This window comes from Ptychodera flava, chromosome 15, assembly GCF_041260155.1.
Source record: "Ptychodera flava strain L36383 chromosome 15, AS_Pfla_20210202, whole genome shotgun sequence".
Classification (NCBI taxonomy): domain Eukaryota; kingdom Metazoa; phylum Hemichordata; class Enteropneusta; family Ptychoderidae; genus Ptychodera; species Ptychodera flava.
In genome coordinates this window covers 20,035,157-20,052,116 of record NC_091942.1, presented here as the reverse complement: position 1 = coordinate 20,052,116, position 16,960 = coordinate 20,035,157, and the positions used below count along the sequence as shown (strand labels likewise).

Genomic DNA, 16,960 nt, shown 5'->3' with positions numbered 1-16,960 from the left:
AGCCGTAAGGCTATCTACCCTCGTCTGCAGGTAAACCACGATGGTATTCGAGAAGTATTTCGCAATACTTTTGCAAAACATGGAAGTCACAGGGGCGAAGCAGTTCTGGTAAGGTCATACCCGCATTTCAAGCTTCCAACTTTGAAACGGAAGGAGTGTCATGTTTTTCAAACTGGAGAAGGGGCAGGGTCACATTTTAAATACGACTATGAGGGTCGCATTTTACACGATGGACCCCCCCCCCCCCGGCCGCTCGCTCCCCTGTAATTTACTGAAGGCTCCCTAAGTGTCACCAGGAGGCGCACTTTCTCGCTTAAAACAAAGGTACTGATGAGAGAGAGGATGAGAGGAGAAGAAACTGGCAAACTCATTTTATCATGTTTGGAATGAAACAGTTGCTATTACTTGGAAGGAGACACTGAATCCCGCTGTCTTCACCGAAACTGGTCATAACCATTCATTTGACATGGAGATGTACTGATATATATTATGGAGCGCTTACTACTGATTTTCAGTAAAGAAGATCAATCAACGTTGAAGCTGTACGCTGGCCGAAACACTCTTTATCGTACACATGCAAGACACACTCGCCAAGTTATATGTTCTCGTCGTATTTGTTGGTCGATTGTGGCGACAAAGAAGAAAGAAAGAAGGGAAGATAGTGTATAATGCATGATTTAGTCGATTTAGATAAAAATTGTCATTATACACCTGCTTCTGCATTAGATCAAAAATGTTCATTATACACCCTGGGTCTGAATACAGCTATTCTGGAAATTAACTCTGGATCCAGGTTAGTTCAGTAGTACTTGGCAATCGGTGATGTTTGCTTTCGTATAGAATTATCAACATCACCAAAGAACTCTTTTTCAAAGGCACAGACGAAGGTTAAATGAAATAGGAGCCATTAAACACAGTGTAATCTGATCGAGAACTTGACAGTGCATATTTCCCGCCTTTTATGTACGATGCTATTATGATAGATTGACACGGCTTCGCTGTAAGTTGACAAGTAATTGCCGTGGTTTGGCCTTCCTGGGAATATTTTAACCAGAATCAATTTCCGACTAAATACTATCTTTCAGCTCTCATACTGTATTTACTCTAGTCCAAACGATTTTTAGTAATTGAAAACTGCACTATTACACCTTTACAACGAGCACTGGAACCTTTCATTACTGTTACCAATGAAACTTCCCCGAATACAAAACAGTCCTTGTTATTTGATCCATGATATAAGGGCAAACGACATATACATTACCATACCCCTGCATGAGACTGTAGAGTCCGACTTGCAACACTGGTAAGCGTATTCGTGATACTAACTTTCAGAAAATTTGAATTAACAGTCTGTTCTGCCGCGAAAAAGTAGGAGAATGATAACTTTTTCCTGTCTATTAATCTTCGTGATCATTTGGAACGGAGTGTCGACGTTTCCACCTCCAGGCTTACAGTTCTTATTCGACGAGTCATCGGATCCAGGAGCCGGCTATCTGCTCTCATCCTTATACGAAAACCCAGGTTTGTTTGCATTTTGCATTCGTTTAATCCTGCCTCAACTTTTCTCGGCCCATGATAGAAACCCACTAACATCTTATACAATGTATACGTTTTTAAAGTACGCTTTACAATAAGGATCTTTTTGTACTAAATATGGGCGTTTGTGTGTTTGTGCAGTTGTTTTTGTGTTAAAATTGACATTGATCATGCAAAAGTATGACTATTACACAATAATGGAAGGCTACCATATCACTGGTCATTATTGCTATCTACCTCAAGTTGAACTTAAGACCATTTATTTTCGAAGCTTTAGTGTTGGCTTTAACCATATTTCACTGAATAAAAGTGTTTTTTAGAACAGACTACACCAATGAATAATCTGCAGAGAATTATGGCAACCCTGACTTTCGCGATTTCTAACATTCTTGATATACCAAAAATATTTATATATATATCTCAAAAAACAGATGAAACCTTGTGAGAAAACACGTGAGGCCTGCCTCCTATTCAACCACTAAGGGGACAGCGGCCGTAACTTTCGATGCCATTTTTATTATGATCATAATAAGCCTAATCCATTTTGTAAATTTATTGATTTAATTCACCTGCGATTTTAGCGTGAGCGTAATCTAACAATCTGCCATTTCTTTCAAATCGAACTTGCTAAACAGGTAGGCGTATTGACCTCGAAAATTTTAAAAATGATTCTTCTCTCTAGAGTATGTTTAAATACACGACGCACTGTGAACACCATGTTATTGTTGATAGTTAATTCTAGCAAAGGCTAAACTTCAGTTGTCAACGACTTGATCGGACATACAGGACCATACATACAGGCTGTGTTGACAAGCTAATTACTGGCTATTTCGATATAATATTTTGAGTAGCACAAGAAACATATTTTTACAAATAGCGCAAAAACAAGTGAAACAAGAAAGCATTTGCAAGCAAAAGCAAAGTTCCAGAGACCAGAGCAGTGGAAGAAACAAGAGAATGTGTGACAAAGATAAGTGCAGTGCTTTGGATTTTAATAGTCAAGCACGTACCTATAGTTAAGGGCTGATAGCAGTAAACACCATAATACAACTAAAAGCAAGGCAGTCCGGGGAATTACAGTACACAGATTACAAATGCCTACATGTACGGTAAAAACGCAACAGATACATACTGGGACGACATCGCACGGAAATGTATATCAGACGACATTCTCGCGAGCCAGAGCAATAATTTTCGCTCCGCTGACCTACGCAAAAATCAATCGCTTGACGGGTAGCGCTGAGTTGTTGCCGTAAAGTGGTTTACGACGATGATCAGATGAGAGGAAACATCGGACCTAGGCCGTTGAAATTGAAAATCGAGGCCACATGCATTTTCATTTGATTAAAAGCACAGACTAAAGCATTTTTCATTGCTATGTGGCTGTTTTCACAAGATACTGACCGTTTGATCTTGGAAAGTTGAGTTGCTTTTACGTGAAGCCAACGCATGCCGGTGCGGTGACAGACAGTTCACTATGAATGCCTAGCCCTGCATGGCAGGGCTGTGTTACCAGCGTTAAACGGCCTCGCAGACTGATATAGGAAAAACCGCTGGTAGCTCCTCAGCAATACGCCAAATTTTGCATTGGTCTTCGTTTTCGAGCACACCCACCTCGCCTTGGTACACGATGTGCCCAGCCGCGCTTGTAAACTTACGGAAAGCCTACTTTTCTCTCTCTATGCGAGCGAAGCGATCGTACCGCCGCTATTGTTATCTCATTAGCATTCTGGCAAAACAGTATAGCGCCACGTACGGCGAGTATTTAGAGAAAAATAAAATCAAAAAGCAACAAAAAACAAAGCGTAAGAAAGCTAGAATTATTAATAGCTGAACGCAAAATGATAGTTGAGCAATGCAAAATAAAAAATAAATAAATAAACACACAAGAAATGCCCGTAAAAGCCGTCCGAGCTTAGCGATGACGTCATAAGCGTGTCGCAATGCATTCTGGGTAATTAAGGTAAAATTTGTGTATAGCATGTTCTATGATAGTAATACCGGAAATAAAGAAAGAAAGAAAGAAAGAAAGAAGGAAAGTGAGCAAAAACTAACAGTTCCAGAGCTGGTCTCTGGAACTAAATATGTCGAAATTTACAGCTGACAGACGTCTTGGAATTTTAAATCGACAAATCTGAGCGATCTTGTGTCAATAAGAATCATATAATAAACAAATCGTTTGTTTGTATGAATCTGTGTGTCTGACAGATAGTTACGACTCCGGTCACCACTCTGTCATTGAAGATTCTTCAAGTTTTATGACCACGGAACCAGTTAAAGTGGTCTGTCAGTGCATACCTCGTTGCGGCCCAAATGATGACCAGAAGGAGTGCGTGACCTTTGGATCGTGCTTTCACAGTTACATGGGCCCTTACTTCTTCTCTGGGTGTAACGACGAGCTCGACACAAAATACTTATGTGAAAGTCAACTGTTTCCGGTAAGTATTTCAAGCTCTTGGAGTAAGTAAAAAACTTTCACCGTCGCGTCTTTCATAATAATTGTAACTTTGTAAAAATCGGGAATTTTATTTTTGCCCTTCAAAGTGAACATTGGGATGTGGATGGCTGTCGATTTTAAATTTAAAATGTCGGTAAATGTCAAGTAACTTGTTTCGCCAGCACAAAATTTTGCACGGTGACCCCAGATTTTTATTCTAGATTTTTTGGTAAACGTATGGCTTGGATATTCCTCTAGAAAGATCTAAGAAAAGGCTTTTGTCTTTGAGTTTCAAGGTGCGTACAATGCAATTCATATTGACAAAGAGCAATAACCTTAAAGCTCCATAAGCTGTACTGTTGCTTATTTTTTCAAAACTTTTGTTTTATGATTTTCCTACACTTTCTGCATTGAATCCTTAAACAGTAATTTAATGCCAAGTATTTATCATATCAATACTACCTATATGTATAATCTACATTGTTATTGTTGAAAATTGTATTCAAGTCCGGACTATAGAATTCATTTGTAAACAATAAACAATGATCACAACACACATACAAGCTATGTTGACAAAAAGAAGACTCGAAATTTCAGCATGACAAACGGATTAGGGTCAGACATGGTAGTTAATAAACAGAAGCAGAATACTGAAAAACTTGCCACAAGTTACAGCTTATGTTCCTTTAATGAAGAGAAAGGAAAATAATTTTCATTATGTAGTCTGACCTATCAAGCATTAATAGGATTATTCGGACTAAGCTGTGAGTAACTACTGAAATGATGTACAGGTATAAGACAAACATATTTGTAAACATCAAGAGTGGAAACTTCGAAAATTTACAGGAAGATGATATCAACAAAATTTGCATGAAATCGATGTCGCGTTTAGAACAGACATAAATAAGACGTCATTGCAAAATGCAAAGGAAAGCATCCCCTGAATCTAAGAGCTCAGTGTTTTTAAAACTCTAAGTGTAATCTATTGATCTGAGATATGTTCACGATCTGATTTTAGGATTTCACGTGCTGCTACACAGACATGTGCAACGCAGGATCTGTCGGATCCTCGTATTACGATTCTTCTGACGATTCGAGCAGCTACATGTAGCTCCACGGTATTTGAGACCCAAAGCCGCTGGGGAATATGTGAGTATATTATATATATTTCAACAGGAGCGGTGAGTTTTGAGTTTCAAAACCGCATGGTCTTCCACGCAGTATTTTCTATTTCTACGCCCGGTGTACATGAACGTTATTCCGCATTTCATAGATGTGCTTTGATGAATGTTCTGGCCCAGAGTGTGATCCACAACAATATCTTTATTCCTGAATATCGCACTGTAGAGTATTTTCTTTTGTTGCTGAAAGATGTACGAACTCCATAGAGTATCCGCAAACAATGTTTGCTTTAGTGTTGTATTCCAGATTGGTCTTAAGACCTTTTTTAAACTTCTTAGTTACATGTGTTCTTTGTGAAAAGTATGTCCAGTTTTTAAATATGTTTTATGAGTATTTTCTCGAAATGGATAAATAAATTAAATTAAAAATATAAAGTATAAGGCTCTCCGTAAAGTGACTAATTGATGGTTTTGTTTAGCTTTCTTTCAGATAATTTGGCTATCGAATCATAGAGGGCGTTCTACTATCGGGAATATCACCCACCCATGGATGTAACACCACTCTGGAGCCGAATAACAGCCTGCACCTCGGTGGTTTAACGTCTTTCAGTTGTCGAGATAACGGAATGGCCACGATGCCCCTGTTTCCGATCTTCTTTTCCTTGCATGCATCCCCATCCCAAATTGTGAGATATCTTTAGGAAATGTTAATTACACCTACCGCATCAGTGATTGACCTACTCATTAACCAAGCACACACGATGCAATTATCTATGTCAATTTCCTTTTTGACGAATGCAAATGGTGAATTAATTATAAAAATATTGTAACCGAAAGTATTTGACCGGCGACAGACATCTCCTCTGTCTACTGCACGACCATCATGCATTTGAAACGTTTCACTTTATCACGTGACAATTGCTTCACTTGTGGCCGCTCAGGGTCAAAGGTCAGACAATAAAGTGCATAAATTTAATGTTTACATCGTCTATGATACAAATGAGAGAATTCTCTCTTTGTATCACGTTGCCTGTATCTGTATTTGGATCTCAAAAATGACAATAAAGTTTATTGTAACGATGCGGCGAGATAAGATGATTTCTGACATTTTGTTCGAGGGATTCAGCGATGCCGAGCGCTTAGAATTGGGCAACTCTTCGGGGAAAACATTTGTATAATCACCTTAAAAATGTGAATACAGGCTTAAACTCGGGAAGCGTCATTCATGTCGTTACGTGTTTTTCAGTTCATCCATTTTTCTTTCTATGTTGAAAAACAATGTTAAAAACAAACACAACAAAACTAAAGAAAACAAACAACACTACGCGTGTGTATACTGTACACCAGCCTGCTACAATATATCATAACGGTTAGTGATTCTTAAAACACGGTGAGAATATTAAAAATTACAATCATACTGGGCAGTACAATTAGTCCTTCGAATCAGATCAATAACGCGCCAATGAATATTCAAGTATGTGACGATAATATCACCGGATTGCCACAGTAAGTAATTTGATGATCAAAAGCTACATAAACATTGATTGAACAAATACAGGAAATTGTTTTCACTAAATTAGCGAATACCTTTGAAGTGGCGATTACGTTTATGTCCCATGATTGCATATCAATGTCATATTATAATTTACACTATTTATCGTCACATTACTGTCACGTAGAGCAACTTATGCGTGTTCATTAATTTCAGCCGACTATGTATGTATGTATGTATGTATGTATGTATGTATGTATGTATGTATGTATGTATGTATGTATGTATGTATGTATGTATGTATGTATGTATGTATGTATGTATGTATGTATGTATGTATGTATGTATGTATGTATGTATGTATGTGATTAGGCTACGGAAGAGAACGTCGAAACGTAGAACAAACTACACTTATAGAAACTACCAAGAAAACAGCACGCCTGTGGTATGTATGTATGTATGTATGTATGTATGTATGTATGTATGTATGTATGTATGTATGTATGTATGTATGTATGTATGTATGTATGTATGTATGTATGTATGTATGTATGTATGTATGTATGTATGTATGTATGTATGTATGTATGTATGTATGTATGTATGTATGTATGTATGTATGTATGTATTGTGTGTAAGTAAATATGTATGTGAGCACGTGAGTGGTATCACACTCGTCCTGGACCTGTGCGGTGTGACCTGCCATCAAATTAATAGGAATACATAAGTTGCATAAATTTAATATCTTCAGTATTTACCTGGTTATACAGCAATTTTGAAATCATACCTGGATCAAATACGTCAGAAACAGTGACTCGTTGTCTCGTGTTATTTACCTGTTAGAGTCATCATGGGTCGGTTAAAAAGTATTTGTCTATGAAACTCAGGGGGCGCTGTAGGTAATAACTTGAATGTAAGAAACTGTCGAAGGCAGTTTTATTACACACAGAGCTGTGTTTTCATTCGCGACATTTGGCATTGAAGTAAAGAGTTATATTTCTGAAATAATCATAATGCAGTTTGGTCATCGTAAAGTTCTAACTGACTGAAAGGCCATAAATCTTGCAATTTCCTCCGTTTTCAACATACATGCGTCCAGTGAAATTGATCTGGATATAAATAAATTTGAAGTAAAACACATCCGGAACCGATTCATTTTATTTAATCACAGCATTTCGGAGAAGTGGGCAATTAATCATGTCACCGGGGATTTTGACGAAAATTATCGATTTTACGTCCCAGCACCTGGATCGTAAAGGGCACAATTAGCTGGCAGAGGATTTTCCTTGGACTGGGCAGTCGTAATTCCCAAACCTGTCAATATACGCAAGTGACAAATTCTAATTAAGTATTTAACGAAGCAGTGTTTTCTAGAGCATGTGACTTTTATTAACTACTTTATTACTTTACTTATTTTCATGAGATATGATTTGAGAATTTAATCGTCAAGTCACCAGGTGTGTGAGATTTAATCCATACACAGAATTTTCTTACGGCAGTACTCTCGCCCGGGAAATGCTTTGATGTTCGCTCGCAAACATTATATTCAGGTATAGAGTTTAAATGCAATATTGTCTCATTCGATGACGGTAGGGAACGGGTGATGATAGGTTTTTCAGCGACGGCGCTATCGAAATGCCAATGTCAAGATTAGAGGCCGCACAGCTTTTTACAGCTGCAGTTAAACCCTAAGGTAATTTTCCGTCACCTTGTTTATGATTCAATGTTTGATAGGACAAATTCTGATTCCTTCCATCGCTATCGGTTCAGACCAGAGCTGAAAGCAATAGGTTTGAAAACACTAAATATATATACAGGACACGTTAGCAACAGAGCTGTTTCAGTGCATGATCAACGCAGAATGCGCCACTAGACAGATTTTAGGATTCTTGAAACCCACAATTTGAGAGAGACGTGTTCGACGTTTTCTTGCCCCATTTTCCTCTATGATTAAATTATGGTAAATTTCACGCTCTGATAGGAACACGGTGAATGTACTGAATGGCAGTCTGTAAGCTTAATTTCTGACCGCCTCCATAGTTGCTTTAATGGGACAGAAAATATCGCTCGAAGTCAGACCCCCCGGACCCACACTGACTGTTTTGACGCTGTGACAGACTGTTAATCACCGACAAATCTGTGATGGTATGTGCACACTCTCGCGAGATGACAGGTACATGGTTACAGCAAGTGAATGTGAACTTGACCTGGGCAGGTGTGAAATATTCAGTTATTTCCAAGCTATCAACTTGAACAAAAAATATTAAGACCACAATTCGCTGTCAACGGCTGCGCTAGGATACATATAGTGAAGAAAATGCCGGGAACACGTGGAGAAATTTCAGGAATCGCCTGTCACATGTCATGAAGGTGTGTGTGTCACAGTCGGTGCAACAGCGCGTATTTAAGGTAAAATGCGCCTCAAGGACGAGTATTTGGACTCAGAATTTTACAACTCTTTTCTGATCTACCTCTTAAAGGGGCTCATGTTACAGCTCTTGGAGCAATAAAAGCTTAATCCGTCTTAGTTTATTTTAATTGAAAATAATATTTATCCAAGGTCTATAGACTTAACACAAGGATGACGGCCATTTTGAATTTCACATATCGGTAAATGTTTGGCAATTTGTTTCTCTTGAATTAAAATCTCTATTTTCATTCCGATTTGGTAAGAGTATGGCTTTATGTTTCATCGGGAAAATTTTTGGGAACAAGTTTAAGTCTTGTACTTTCCAGGCGCGAAGTACCTTAAGACGAAAACAAAATGAGATGTAAATTTTTCGTTGATACAAAACAATATCTTTTTCGTGACACTTGAAAAGTGCAAGTTATGATAGTTGGGTGTCTCAGTACCGAAAACATTTTATTTTATTTTATTAAACCTTATTTAACAAGGGTAGCCTGGTAAGCTTCAGTAAAGATGCTTGTCTTCCCCAGGGCCCTCGATTGAACATACGAAGCAGAACTACATGAAACATGACAATCAACGCTACAAAGCACAGAAATGAAAAGTGGCCAGGAGTCATCAAGCACAAAAGAGACAAATGAATGCATGCACTAAACGACAAAACAATTCGACAAGAAAACTAAAATTCAAAACACAATTAAAAATTATTCCCTATAAGCTTTGAGGTAAGAAGTTTTAAAACTACTCAATGAGTTACTAGATCTTATATTTAAATCAACATTATTCCACTGATCGGCACTATTTACAGAAAATCCTCTTCAATAATTAATTAAACATTTAAAAACCATACCAATATTCTTGTAAACTATTCTATCCGGTAATGGCATTAAATACATTATATACATTTAAATTAATCTTCGGACGAAGCATTATACCTTGTATCACACATCACTCTGATAGCACGTTTCTGAATCTTAAATTTATATGCAACCCTTTCATAAACGGTGATGCTCCCCATAAATATTGTTTTTCGTCTCGGGCAATGTCACTTTTAAATAGTGTCTATCGTTTTGATATTGATTTGTTTACCAGTCTTAGTGCTTTTAAAACACAAGTGTCATCTGTTTTATTATCTCTTGCTGATAGTCATTTTACTACCGAGAGTTTTGATGTTTGTCAGTCTCTGTTGTTACTTGTTTAGTGCCTTTTTTAAATTAGTTTCTGCATGTTGTAATTTGTCTTTTCATGTTTTAATTTTTCTCTGTTTGCATCCAGTTATTGGGCTATGCCTGTTGGATGTCAGAATGAATAAATAAATAAATAAATAAATAAATAATAAATGACAACAGTTATCCAAGTGTGGTAAAATATAACTATTATAAAATAATTTTCTTGTATTCATAGGTAAAAATTAAACTGTCTTATTCTCCTGAGCAAAGCAATATTACTATTTAATTTTTATAAAATATTGTCACAATGCTGTTTCCATGTCAGATTTTCATCGACAAGTGTACTAAGAATCTTTTCACAGTGTACTGCTTGCAATTCCATTTCGCCAAGTTTACGGTCTAAATTTTCTTTATTCAAATGTCTGTGTTGTCTATTTAATCAGAAATTAGTACAATCACGTTCTTTTAACAATCTTCTTCGTTATTCATTCCACGCTGAACATGGACAATTATTTTCATTTTCTTTCTCACCCTTAACTCTGTTACCATAACTGTACAGAAACTTGTGATAAAACGAATTTTAGCATTAGCATAAAACCATCGACCCTCTCAATCTTCTCACCTCTCTATATCTGTCAATCTGTATTTACAAATATAACCGGAGCCAAGAACATTTATTTATGACCAGAAAGTGGCGGCAACGTTTCCTTCTTTCATCGCAAGCATTTTCTAACTCTCTTTACCTCAGGACATAATTAAGCGACAAAGTGTAGTATTGTCGACTGCTGGCACCATTTCTCGTAAATGGACGACGTAGCAAATCTGGACGATATTGAGCGGCAAGACGAACACCGTATGTAGACTTTAAGGAAAGATTGTTTCGCTGACATCTTAAACGTATGCTTGAACGTGGCGAAATTCAGTCGAGACAAAAACAGAGCTAAAAGCGTCTGATTCAAGTCCTGCCACGCAGTCCTAAAATTGCATTTGACTTCAGTTTGTCTTTAATTAACTGAGATTAATCACCTTTTACGGGTTGAAAGTAAAAAAAGTGCACTTAATAACCATATATGACGTCACTCGGAGACAGATAGCGCAATTCTTATGCCACAGAGGCGAACGACTCTGAATTAAGCACAGAGTAATATCAGACAGAGTGGCAACAGCTATTGTTTAAGGCGTGAAGCGGTTACGTAAGCAATCCATGTTGCCTCGCCTCACGAAGCTCTTGGCTCTCTTTTCCGAAGAGTGCCGACCATGCACCCTTCGGTAATTTTCGGATTTTCACCAATTGTTAAGCGAAAGTATGTTCGACAAAGCTTGTGTTGTTGTTGTCGTGTGGTGCTGATCGGAATTGATGTGCTGGCGAAAACGGGAGTGTTTTGAGCTTCAGGAAAGTGGGTTTTACCGTTTTAAAAATTCCTCTAATATTTTTATGAATATATAATGAGTGTGTTTGAACCAAATTTGAAAGTCTTTTATCGATACTGTCTGGTTTTACTTAATGGTTTACGGTCAGTCATACCGTCTTTTACACGTGCGCCAAGAAATGACATGTTTATGAAACTGCTGGCGTGTTATGTTTTGATTGGCGTGAGGCAGTGTTTCTGGCCTGAGAACTCACAAAGTAACTATGGTTGCTACGCGACTGGCAGTACGATGCCATCTCGTCGTATGTTTCGCATATCTCGTGTAATTATCAACCACAAACCAAGCCTCCAAAAGTTTAACACCTTTTAAGCTCATTTTAATATGAAAAGCCAATAGTCTACCGAGACGACCATGGAACAAAAGGCATGCAAGTGTTGCCACTCTGTTTATGTTACTCTGTGGCGAACGACTCTGAATTAAGCACCTTGTAACAGCAGACTCCTAATTTGATGTTATGTCTTCGGTAATTGTGTCATTTGTCCCTCTAGAGTGCAAGAACTGCTCTAAAAGGAGGGAACGAGATGTTACGAAGTCTTGACACGTAAATCATTGCTTCATTAAGCTCATTATCGAAAGTATACCTGAAACAAGGCTTTGCCGACGACAAAATCATAAAATTAAGTCACTGAGCGTACATGTATCCCCGACCATGTCTGTACTTTTTCATGGCTGACCAGTGAGATTGTTTTAGTCAAAAGTTAGCCTAGTACACAGCCTGATGCCTCATTGTGAACAACCATCTATATAGCTACAAAATTTTCTCGACATTTAAGGTAATTTTGAAATATTTGAAATTGACGTCAGCTTACTCATTTATTGGCACAATGAGTCGATCATCGCCGCTTACACAACGGTCCATGATGGCGCCCCATATCAAGTATGAAAGAGCAAAATTCACTGATGCTTCGAGTCATTTTTTCTCCTTTACGTCGACACTGTAGTATCAGAGCGTCCATTGAAGGGTATCTGTCTGCCTAACTGTTTCCACTGTCCATGGTTTAAAATAACCATATGTTTCGAAGCCTTACGCGGCTTAAAAGTATTAAGCATATCAACATCCATGTTCCTGGCGATGCATATGAATTGAGAAGTAACTACACGATATGTCACTTTTGGCACTTCCAATATCTCATAGAGTACCATTTACTCACGGGAACTTTGTAATATCGTTGTTGTTGTTGTTGTTGTTGTTGTTGTTGTTGCTGCTGCTGTTGTTGTTGTTGTTGTTGTTGTTGTTGTTGTCATTTTCTAATAAAATTGAAGAATACTACAGTTGTTTCAACCACATTGTTGTCGCTGCAAATACATGGAACGAAACACCATCATAACTGGCCATGGGCTTTCATTATACTATACAGTAGGTGCCAAGGGGTACTGAGCTTTGTTACTGACCGCATAGACCCTCGAAAAAAACACGAAAGTATCTGCTGAGCGTGAATGTACAGGGCCGAAGATACACTAGTCCTTAACCTTTGATAAAAAACCTTCTACTCAATATAACCCGAGTCATAGCCTTCATAGCCTTGTACGTGTATCATCTCCAAGCGGTTATAGGTATACCCGGCTATGCACCTGCTTTCTGGTAAACTTACGTCATCATCCGGGTCATTAGGCAGAACGCCTGGAATGGAAAACGGCTGATATGGCCGCCATCAATTTGTAAGGTGGTCATTCATTTTCCTCTCTGCAATTTCCATAACTTATACATTTCCCCTCAAATACTCTGCTTCTGTACCTTCATGACACAAGTGCACGTGAATTTATAGGATGTAACATTGCTCCAGAAAAAGGCTTATTCATGAGGGTCGACGGCTGTATTAGTCGGCCAATTTACCTGCTGTGTGTGGCTCTTTACTCTAATCATGGGCGATTTCATCGATAGGATCTCTAAAAGGTCAATGACAATGACTTGAGATAACAAGGAACTACTTTCTGATGAGCTGCCAAAAAAGTTTAACCGAAATCGGCATTTTGATGTATGTTTGATGCATATCTCTTGTACATTTTGTATAAACTACATGGCAGAACTATCCGATTATTCCACGGCGTGTCAAGTTTTGTCCGTGCAGACGGAGTACTACCTTGACGGCCCACTTCGCACTCATTTCTCGGAAAACTAAACGGATGTTTTTTTGCATAAACAACTTGAACTTTAATTGCAAATACAACAGGGAAGAAAGAATCGGGGAATTTGAAATAATCGCTGAAATAATCTATTTCCCCACCTCATTCAATGTATCTGCGGTCGTCAGATTGACCCTTGATATACTGTAAGCTTACGTAGCAAAGACCACGAGTTGCTCAAAGTGACGTGCGAGCACCGAGGTGTCCGTACTACCGTATTCATTGTGTAAGTGAGCGACCGAAGGCAGACTTTTAAACGTTTGTCGGAACTTCTATGTCGATGGATTATAGGTTCAAGTTTGCGAGGAGTGTGTATTACAATAATTGCGGAAAATTCCTCCTCTATAACTACAAGACTATACCTCAATGCGCGGGAAACAACATGTCATGGGTGACCAAATTACACACTGTGAACGTAAATCACTTGAATGGAGGCTTCAAAAGCATACTGACGAAATAATACTGCTTAAGTTTGAACTGTTAAAGTGTAAAATCTCGAAATACAATTCTGTCGTATTAACATTTCCTTCTCTCAAATTTCATAAACAACTGTAAATTTTCGTACCGTTTATACACAGTCTAGCTGGTAGCAGTTAAATCTTATCTGATAAATTTCCATGACTTCTGCGACTGCTCAGCAAGACAGCTGTACACAACAGCTTATCTCACTGGCGCGACTTTCTGCAAATTGGATCGACTAAATTATTCACGAAATGCGTCGCCAGGTATTTTTTTTTAATATTGTCACAATATCAAACTGCTTCATCAGTATTCATTAAGTTATAATTTTATTGATTTTTTTCCCCATTAATTAATTAATTTGTCCGTCAAAATTGCTCAGCTACGATTCGGACGGTTCCAAGAGTGAACATGCGTACGAAACAAATTAGTGATCGATTGAACCAGAATTAAGTTATTGCCGGGCACCGAATATGTAACTACAAATGTACGGCTAAATAAAACTGGCAATATCAATTAAATACAAAACGGTAGGAGCAGAAATGAGAGAGCGTGCTCAGATGATTGTCAGCCGGTCTCCCGCGGTCTATGAATAATTCATAGCTCATTAATTTTTCAAGATGACGGCGCGATCGGGGCTCATTTAAAATTCTTCCTTGGACGAGGCGCGGGCATGCACGAAACAGTAATCTAATCAGTCGTATAATGACAAGCAAATCAAGTTTGTTTACAAAGGCAGGGTTTGATTTGATAACTATTAGCGAGTAGCGGGTCGCCACCTGAGACTTCGAGATGAGGGGGCCCCGCGTTTGGCGCACAGCGCCGGAATGAGGCAATCGTCAATCGTTGGGCGTTTTCATTTTGTCATCAGAATTCGCGCTGGCGCTTACCGACAGTCACACGTACGGAGAGAGTCAGAGTATATCAGATCAGGCTGAGATAAGGAGCAGGCTGAGACGCGGTGTGGTTAATGCGCGATGAAGTCACTCGCTAATGTCATCGGGTAGAGAAAGTCGAACGACGGAACAGCAGCAGCGCGCGAAAGACAACATACGTCCCGCAGGAAGATCGTTCGTCGGCCTCGGCGGTCAGTCAGCACAGTTTAGCTGTTTTTGAAAAACCATTTGCAGAAGTTTCGCTGAATGTCGGCGTGTTCTTACCGGACGTGGTTCCGAAGAGCATGATTAAACTCGTACGGCCCACGATGTTGAAAACAGTGACGAAGAGAATGGACGTTCTGCTCTTCTACGCCTATGTACTGCTTTCTCTCCTGTCATCAACAGCGACGGTAAGTTTGCATATTCCTGACAACGTTATAAAGGGCAATATCACCGATCAATTAAAATCCCTGATACATTTAATTTGTATCTCATTTAAAATCAAAATATACCAATGTTTTCAATTCTTGTGCAAATATTAATCGAATGCCATCAGTTCTTCCTTACGCTGTCTTGGTCTACCACAGAACTCTTGACCGCATGACGGAAATTTACTTGGTTCCACACAACTTCCGAAGGTCACTGTCAGGACATATATTTCTCTTAATTCCCGAATGAGCCATTAAGTGTCAGTTTTGCATGCGTAACGTACGCGTTAACGATGCCATCACAAGTATGTGAATGTACAAAGCTGTTAAAAAGGTCGGGCAGATCTGTCGTTAAACTATAAGGATAATCTTAATGAGCGTAATATACATGCACGGTAAATGGCATTTAAAATAAGCATTTGTACACAAAGGCGTAAGGGCACCCCTCTGATTAAAATTCTAGTTTCGTTCGTTCGATGAACATACACCGGCTGAATGATCGGCGGAATTTCCCATTAGACTTAAAACAATAGTGATTGACGGCGTATCTGTCCACACGCTCTGCGAATACCATGACATGAATACCATCTGGATATTGGTTCAATTTGATAGTAAAGATTTTTTTTTACTTTTTCGCTGTCTTATGTTATCAATTAAAACAAACCAGAGCAGGAGTAAAGGTAGTGGCAATAAGTTTGAAATTAGAAAGTACAACTTTAAACATTGAAATACAGCGCGATTTGCTTTACTTACTGTCAATACCGTCCATATACCTGGTATTCTTTTTAATTCACCATGAACTTTCACTTTGTGTGACCACGTCCTCCAGTCCGATTACCCAAATGGGTGTAAAATGCGCGCCCACAAATAAACCACCGTGACGTTGGTTTGAGTTATTTGGCGCCAAGAGGTATGCTTGGTCAATTCAATAACTTATTCCTACAAGAGACGTTCCTGATGGCCGCCTCTCTGTTATAAGACATATAACCAGGACAGGTTGGTGTTAAAACGTTACCCCTATGAGACATATCTATCAAGGTAGTACTGACATAAGAATTGAAGGTCTGGCGCAATTGCTCTCGTGCAGCTTACACAAAACACTGAACAATTACTCTATTCCAAAAACAAGAAGAAGATATGCCGCTGATCTTACACACAAATAATATACGAAACTCAGAGTCATTTCATCTATCATGAGTGAAGACAAATCGAGATTGCCGACGTCACATTTTTCAACCGTACTAATAAATCTTTGGTTGCAACTCGATAAATCGTGGACCGATTAAAATAGTCGCTCACATGAGTTTGAAGTCCTCTATTAGTACCTTAATTTAATGTACCTGTAATATATATATATATATATATATATATATATATATATATATATATATATATATATATATATATATATATAATATATAATATATATATATATAAGGATTGTAGTATGCATGAAGTACTTTGTGTTATTAAATATA

General features: G+C 38.3%; 2 protein-coding genes across 3 annotated transcripts in view; both read left to right on the top strand.

Annotated features, from left to right (window-relative positions):
• The first annotated feature begins 1,222 nt into the window (after nucleotides 1–1,222).
• LOC139152366 (uncharacterized) lies at nucleotides 1,223–6,174 on the top strand. 2 transcript variants are annotated; one of them, XM_070725501.1, is made up of 4 exons: nucleotides 1,223–1,521; nucleotides 3,745–3,974; nucleotides 4,992–5,122; nucleotides 5,585–6,174. In XM_070725501.1, exons 1-3 carry the CDS (start codon nucleotides 1,377–1,379, stop codon nucleotides 5,082–5,084), a joined length of 468 nt encoding a protein of 155 aa, XP_070581602.1. In that variant the 5' UTR covers nucleotides 1,223–1,376; the 3' UTR covers nucleotides 5,085–5,122; nucleotides 5,585–6,174. The 2 variants fall into 2 exon arrangements, with proteins under 2 accessions (XP_070581602.1, XP_070581601.1); XM_070725500.1 differs by having other exon boundaries at nucleotides 1,249–1,521; nucleotides 5,574–6,174.
• An 8,661-nt stretch (nucleotides 6,175–14,835) lies between these two features.
• The window catches only part of LOC139151460 (uncharacterized), a 21,428-nt gene continuing 19,303 nt past the window's right edge, over nucleotides 14,836–16,960 (top strand). The window contains exon 1 of the mRNA XM_070724285.1: nucleotides 14,836–15,464. Coding sequence (XP_070580386.1) covers nucleotides 15,357–15,464 — 108 coding nt within the window. The 5' untranslated portion in view covers nucleotides 14,836–15,356. The remainder of the gene's footprint in view (nucleotides 15,465–16,960) is intronic.